Below are 7,098 nucleotides of genomic sequence, written 5' to 3' on the forward strand. Positions count from 1 at the left end.
GGATTTGCATATTATTAAAATACTGGTTTTTTCTTTAGGCTATATCTCGGCTACCCAGCGGCCGATCGGGGCGTGGCATGTCTTTTTGTGACCGGGAGAGTCCTGCCAATCGACTGCCATCGGAAATGAGGACATCCATTTTTTCACGATTTTCGCAAAAAATCATGATGGTTACATCATTAAATTTGCCAAAAATCGGCCTCATTTTCGCAGTCGAGATTTTGATGCCGTTCGACAGTATGGATCCTCGCGATCCTGACAGACATGGTCCTGCACTTATCTGGCCCTAATTGTCTGAGATATAGCCCTCCGAAGATTTGAATTTGCATATTATTAAAATACTGGTTTTTTATGTAGGCTATATCTCTGGTTTCCAGCGGCCGATCGGGGCGTGGCATGTCTTTTTGTGACCGGAAGAGTCCTGCCAACCGACTGACATCGGAAATGAGGACATCCATTTTTTCACGATTTTCGCAAAAAATCATGATGGTTACATCATTAAATTTGCCAAAAATCGGCCTCATTTTCGAAGTCGAGATTTTGATGCCGTTCGACAGTATGGATCCTCGCGATCCTGGGAGACATGGTCCTGCACCGATCGGGCCCTATTTGTCTGAGATATAGCACTCCGAAGATTTGGATTTGCATATTATTAAAATACTGGTTTTTTCTTTAGGCTATATCTCGGCTACCCAGCGGCCGATCGGGGCGTGGCATGTCTTTTTGTGACCGGAAGAGTCCTGCCAACCGACTGCCATCGGAAATGAGGACATCCATTTTTTCACGATTTTCGCAAAAAATCATGATGGTTACATCATTAAATTTGCCAAAAATCGGCCTCATTTTCGAAGTCGAGATTTTGATGCCGTTCGACAGTATGGATCCTCGCGATCCTGGGAGACATGGTCCTGCACCGATCGGGCCCTATTTGTCTGAGATATAGCACTCCGAAGATTTGGATTTGCATATTATTAAAATACTGGTTTTTTCTGTAGGCTATATCTCTGGTTTCCAGCGGCCGATCGGGGCGTGGCATGTCTTTTTGTGACCGGAAGAGTCCTGCCAACCGACTGCCATCGGAAATGAGGACATCCATTTTTTCACGATTTTCGCAAAAAATCATGATGGTTACATCATTAAATTTGCCAAAAATCGGCCACATTTTCGAAGTCGAAGAAAAGTACATATTTTTGATCGGAGAAAATTTCCTCGGCCCTTAATAAGTACTCCATCAAATCAGGTAAAAAGGATCCTGGCTCCTTGATGCGGAATGCCTTATATCATGAAAGCTATTTCGATCGGACAACAAATATCGGACTTACGCCATAGACAAAAAATTACAAGAACATCTTGTTACTACAACAACAACTGCTTTCCATTTTGGGGCACTCAAAACCGAGATTTTTCGATTTTCAGATCTGGTATACCAGGCGAACAGAAATCAGCAGAACGCCGCTAGTTGTTTTTAAATTTCTTTTCATTCTTTTTCAGTTTGTGGTTCGAGTCGCGTTCAATAGAGCTGGAGGGAATACAAAAATAAAAGAGGAATAAAAATAAAAATAATAATAATAAATAACAATAAAAATTAGCCAATGGAAAATTGTTATTCAAATGTGCAATGAACCTTAGTAGTATCCAAACTCATTTCGATGGTTATTTCTATATGCTAAATTATTAAAAAACCATATAATGAGTGATATCGCACACATCTGGGAAGCTAATTTGGATCCAATGGGTTGGAAAGCGCGGCGGCTTTCCACTTTGTTTAAAGCGCTGCTCTGTGATACAATTGAATCAGTGGCCGAATCGGAGTCGGAAGTTGCAATGAATCCAGTGTACATGCGGATTGTGTGTTCCATTATTTTATTATTATTGTTCGACATCGATGCGGTAAGAATATCTTTTTCTGTAAGAATGGGACGACAAGAGACTAATGTAGGAGGATTAATATAAAGGTCGACAGCCGGCTGGAGTTTACAAATATAAAATGCACCGCCCTGGATAGAAAATTCGTAGACTTCCAAGAGTGCTATCTGAAAGCCGCGAATCGAACCTATAAATACATTTCAATCAATGCTGTTCTTCACCAGAAACCAATTACCCAATTTAAGGTATGGAAAATACATAGCCCAAAACATTTTCAGAGGGCTTACCTCCATGAACAATGAACGTAACTTTTTATTTAAGGTAAACTTTGCACTGTATAAACGCTCCAATGGCCTGCAACCGATCAACTATAACACGACTATGGACGGCTGTAAGGTATTCGACAACGAGAAGAATCCGGTGAATACATTTCTATTTGGCTTGTTCAAGACGTACTCCAACATCAACCACACGTGTCCCTACAATGCAAGTATCTTAAGGGACATCCTATAGGATTTTGCCTTACTAATTTGTTTTTGTTTGTGCTTGCAGCATGATCTTATAGTGGAGAAGCTACCCACCACTTTCGTACTGCAACAGTTCTCAACGTTTTTGCCCTTTCCCAGTGGGGACTATGTCTTCTCCAGCAATTGGATCACCCACGGGGGTAATCGGGCCAATGTCAGGGTCCATGCTACCCTAGATTAATTCATTTCGATTCCGATTCTATCAAATTACAATAAATATATGGCCTAAAATGCCTGCAGAATAGACTATTTGCTTATTTATTTAGCAAAGTTCAAGTAAATGGTTCCATTTATTGTTCAACATAATATATTAATTTAAACGGCAACTTCAACCAAAGAAGATAAATCAAACAACAAACCAGGAACAAAATACATAATTGATAACTATTAAGTAAATAAATATTAATTGAAACTCTCCTGCTGAATTTCTTTCGATTCAATCAGCATCTTTAGGGACATACCATCCTGACTATCAGTATCATTCCCCTCGCCATAAAGCTTAGCAAAAATGAGATCCTTGATCATTCTGATTGCCTGGGAAATGGAAGGTGGCGGCGGCGGAATGCCGTTGCCGGGGAGCACATAGTCGGCCACAAAATGCAGCATGCGGTAGGTGGCATGCTTGTAGGCCTCTCTCTGGATGAGGCACTGGCGGATACGCTGCCCCATGGTGGCGGCCAGGCAGCTCTGTAGCAAGGCCACCTGCTCCTCCATCTGCTGAGCAGTGCGCTCCACCTGCTTGGTATGATCCAGGAGTTTGCTGTTGGAGCAGTTGAGACATTTATGTATTATGGAGGGTAATACTACTTTGATCTCTTACTTGTACTTCTCCTCAGAGCTGAGTTTGATCTTCTCTGTTATCTCCATTTCATTACGTATTTCCTTGATGATCTTCATCGAGGCTTCTAACGCGTTCTCGAATAGTTCTAGCTTGATATACTGCTCCTGTTGAATGCCCAAGCTCTCCTGATAATCGCGCTGAAGTTGGGCAATCTGCTTCAGATGTTCCCCCTGGTCGGCGTTGGCGCGAAAGAGCTCGCTGTTCAAAGACTGTTGCATCTCGTGGAGGTTCTTAATCTCCAGATCCCTCAGTTTTATCTCATCGGCGAGCCTCTGCTTCTCGTCATTGATCTTCTTCAGCTTCAGATTGAGCTCCTCGTAGGAGAGCTTAATAACGACTGCTTCGCGATACGATAGACGCAGCTGTTCGTTGAGGGTGACATTGAGACACTGCTCCTCTGAGAACAGAGAGGTGTACACGTGCAACTGATTGCGAGTTTTCAGTAACTGGGGAATAGGGATACAAGGGATACATTCTAACCAATCAAGGGTAATATTTCTTTCCCCAAGAATTGACATAAAACATAAAGCTTCTTGACATTTCGTCAAACTATATTTATGTCAAAAATCACTTAAATTCTAGCAAATTCCCAATCAATGCCCTGAACTTCTCTACTCACCATCTTCTTTTGGTCCTCCAACTGCTCTGTGATATGACGGACTTCCGCACGCCGCTTGCGCCAGGCGTGCAGCATAATCGTATTGAAGATCTTCAGGCTGGCCAAGCGTGCATCCTGATCGGGGCTGACGATGAAGCTCATCCGTCCCTTGATGGAGGCGTCATACATCTGGGACGCATCCTGCATTAGCATCTTGGACATATTCGCATCCAGTCCAGCTACAGCCCCCACTGTCTGCTCATCCTTGCAGGGGACATGGGCCACCAGCTGATAGTTGCCTGAGCGACGGGCCTCCTTGAAGTCCATTTGGGAGACAGACTTGCGGGCCTGGTAGTTGATCATGGCCGCCGTCTGCTGGCGCTTCAGCTTTAGATATGGAGTCGTCGTCAGACTTAAGGGCTCCTTGGGCAGCGTCACGATCTTTGGCACTATCTTGCAGTTGCGCTGACCCTCCGAGCGGGGAACAGCGATAGTGGTCACCGATGTGTCCGACGACGAGGGTGTCAGCAGCCCAGCCGGTGGAGCTGGAGCCTTCTCCAGCAGCCGCTTCTGCCCGATGTTCTTCTTCTTGTCGAAGGAGCTAAGGATGGCAGGCATTCGGCATCCATCTTTTGTCGTGGATCTCTGCACTCACCCATTAGTGGTCGTCTTCTTCGGACCGATCTGCGTGAAGCTACGTCGCTTTTGCACTGTTCCCGGAATCAGGGTCTTGGTGTACGCGGTCCTCGGCGAGGTGAGGTTCCTGGGTCCGTTGGCCGGGCCATTCGATAGGGTTTGACGAATACGTGGACTTTTGGGCTTCATGGTTACTGGCGACTAAACTCTTTAAGAATCTTTTTGAACTCGAAATGGAACACAACAAATGCTAACAATTTTTCTTATATTTTTGGGTTTTTTTTTTGTTTCAAGAGAGAACGTCACAACAAAACAGCACTAGAAGGAATGAGACTTATACGACTGAGATTTCAGTTAGAACTGTATAAACTAAAGGCAGGGCCTACTGAGATATGCTTCATTGGGATTTATTTTTGGCTGAAATGGATTTGACAGGAAAAACTCTGTGAAAGGAACGAATACTGGTTTAATGCTAGGAATGCTGGTTAAGATCGGGAAAAGCAATTCTCAGGAATCTTTCCCCGAGACCCCATGTTACGCGTTCCTCATCCCAGGGGAAGAGCACTGTTTGTAGAGAAATTGTGCCCCACCCAATTGACGGGCACAATAAGTTCCTATCATGACTATTCATAGGTCTATAGGGTGTATAGTGACAAAAATAAACATATGCACAGTACCTATGGTATACATTGTATCAACGAATGAATATGCAGTGAAACATTAGCATGGGACTTCCATGTAAAGTCAGTTTAGTTGGGATTTGGCAGTACACGAATCAAGTTGAAAACATGAGGCACTCGGGCTTTCTGCTGATCATTTTGTATCTTTTTCACCAAGGGATACCCTCACTCGCCAGAGGATACCAGGAACAACATTTGGCGCAGGATGCTAGCATCGCGGAGCAGTGCAATGGCTATTGTTTCTCAGTTCTCCAGCCCTTCCTCGATAATTTCATCCAGTTGAAAATGACAGGTGATGCCAATAATGAAATGAAAGACGAAATTCAATCATTGAAGGCCACCGTCAACAATTTGCAGAGCCAGTTACTAAATAGTGTCGAGCAAATGACGGGCCTCAAAGAGCAGGTGAAGGAGATTTCTGCAGTGAAAGTTCATCAAAAGGCGGAAAGTGTTCACGAAACATGTCCCAATGGTCCCTCAAGTGGCATTTTCCAGATAAAGATTGAGGCAATAAAGGAGCCGTTCCAAGTTCCCTGCGTGCCGTCTTCGTCTGGCTGGATGGTCATTCAAAGGCGCATCGACGGCAGTACTGACTTTAATCGCACCTGGAACGACTACAAGCTAGGCTTCGGAAACCTCCGGGATAACTTTTTCCTGGGACTCGAAAAAATCCATCTAATGACTAAAAACCAACCCCACGAGCTGTTCATCCAACTTCAAGATATTAAAGGAACGACCAGCTTTGCTCATTACAAGGATTTTAAAATAGGGAGCGAAAAGGAAGCCTACAAGCTGAAATCAGTGGGAAAATATTCTGGAACAGCCGGAGATTCACTAACTGAACATCACTTGAATATGAAGTTTTCCACATTGGATCGGGATAATGACATTGATGAGAATCGATATTGTGCTGATGATCTGGGAGGTGGTTGGTGGTTTCGCGATTGCGCACACAGGTAAACCTTAATTTTCCAAAACTAATGGTGTTATTATAATTATTTCGAATATATCATTTTAATTCTCTCATTATAACAGTTCCCTCAACGGAAAATATTATGCAGATGGTAAAAGTGCACCAAGTAAACATGACGGAATTCTTTGGGGTAGTTGGCAGCACTATGACTACACTAACTCGCTTACACGTACCCAAATGATGATAAGGCCTACATCCTATTGTAGTTAAATCAATGTTGAAACACAATTTTAGCCAGTGTTTAAAAAATCCCTTCTTAAAATAGCCTAAGTCGCAGTCGAAACGTTAGCAAAAACGAAAACTGTCGACTGCTTTCTGCAAATTTTGATCCTGAATTTTTTTATTAATAAAATTAAATTGGAGATATGACTAAGACTTTTACTTAAATTTCCGATATTAAATACATCCGTTATTTTCTCACTGCCTTTCTTCACTTTTTGGAGGCCAGAATGGGTCCGGCCTACGATTATTTACAAAAGTAGATTTTTTTCTTTAATTTTATTCTTGTTATAAGTAACCAAGAAACTATACCAAAATTTATTGTAGAAATAAAAATATGTTTCTGCATCGGCCGGGAATCGAACCCGGGCCGCCCGCGTGGCAGGCGAGCATTCTACCACTGAACCACCGATGCTGTGTTGATTTTCGGCAATAAATATTTAAATATATGGAAATATAAAGAATATTTATTAATCTTAGTTCGATGATCCAACTATTTCTGTGTTCTATTTTCTATACCACATTTTTAACCTGGCACTCCATTCATTGGGTAGAATTCTTTTTAAAACGATAAGCAAATTGATTGGACTATCAAGTAGTAAAATAACTTTCCAGTCCCATCAATGGGAACGGTTTAAACGTAAAAGTATTGTATTTAGAAATTTAAAACAAAAATATTTAAGGAACAATTTTCTCTAGAGTTCAATGATTAAAATCAATTTTGTATGGAATCTCTTCAATTGACACATGACAAATTT

General features: G+C 42.3%; 3 protein-coding genes and 1 non-coding gene across 4 annotated transcripts; 2 read left to right on the forward strand and 2 right to left on the reverse strand.

Annotated features, from left to right (window-relative positions):
• Positions 1-1,885: 1,885 nt before the first annotated feature.
• On the forward strand, positions 1,886-2,574 carry LOC113565649. Its single transcript, XM_026988290.1, has 4 exons — positions 1,886-1,890; positions 1,964-2,111; positions 2,188-2,352; positions 2,419-2,574. The coding sequence occupies exons 1-4, from the start codon at positions 1,886-1,888 to the stop codon at positions 2,572-2,574; spliced, it is 474 nt and encodes a 157-aa protein (XP_026844091.1).
• Positions 2,575-2,679: 105 nt separating this feature from the next.
• LOC6589350 lies at positions 2,680-4,724 on the reverse strand. The gene is made up of 4 exons (XM_002014765.2): positions 4,488-4,724; positions 3,854-4,433; positions 3,214-3,680; positions 2,680-3,153 (listed from the first exon to the last, which is right to left on the reverse strand). Exons 1-4 carry the CDS (start codon positions 4,655-4,657, stop codon positions 2,796-2,798), a joined length of 1,575 nt encoding a protein of 524 aa, XP_002014801.1. The 5' UTR covers positions 4,658-4,724; the 3' UTR covers positions 2,680-2,795.
• Positions 4,725-5,245: 521 nt separating this feature from the next.
• Positions 5,246-6,488, forward strand: LOC6589349 (fibrinogen-like protein 1). The gene is made up of 2 exons (XM_002014764.2): positions 5,246-6,104; positions 6,184-6,488. Exons 1-2 carry the CDS (start codon positions 5,257-5,259, stop codon positions 6,329-6,331), a joined length of 996 nt encoding a protein of 331 aa, XP_002014800.2. The 5' UTR covers positions 5,246-5,256; the 3' UTR covers positions 6,332-6,488.
• Positions 6,489-6,684: 196 nt separating this feature from the next.
• On the reverse strand, positions 6,685-6,755 carry Trnag-gcc. Its single transcript has one exon. It is a non-coding gene; the product is annotated as a tRNA-Gly (tRNA).
• Between the last annotated feature and the right edge of the window lie 343 nt (positions 6,756-7,098).

This window comes from Drosophila persimilis, unplaced genomic scaffold (genome assembly GCF_003286085.1).
Source record: "Drosophila persimilis strain 14011-0111.01,24,50 unplaced genomic scaffold, DperRS2 tig00000191-arrow-pilon, whole genome shotgun sequence".
Classification (NCBI taxonomy): domain Eukaryota; kingdom Metazoa; phylum Arthropoda; class Insecta; order Diptera; family Drosophilidae; genus Drosophila; species Drosophila persimilis.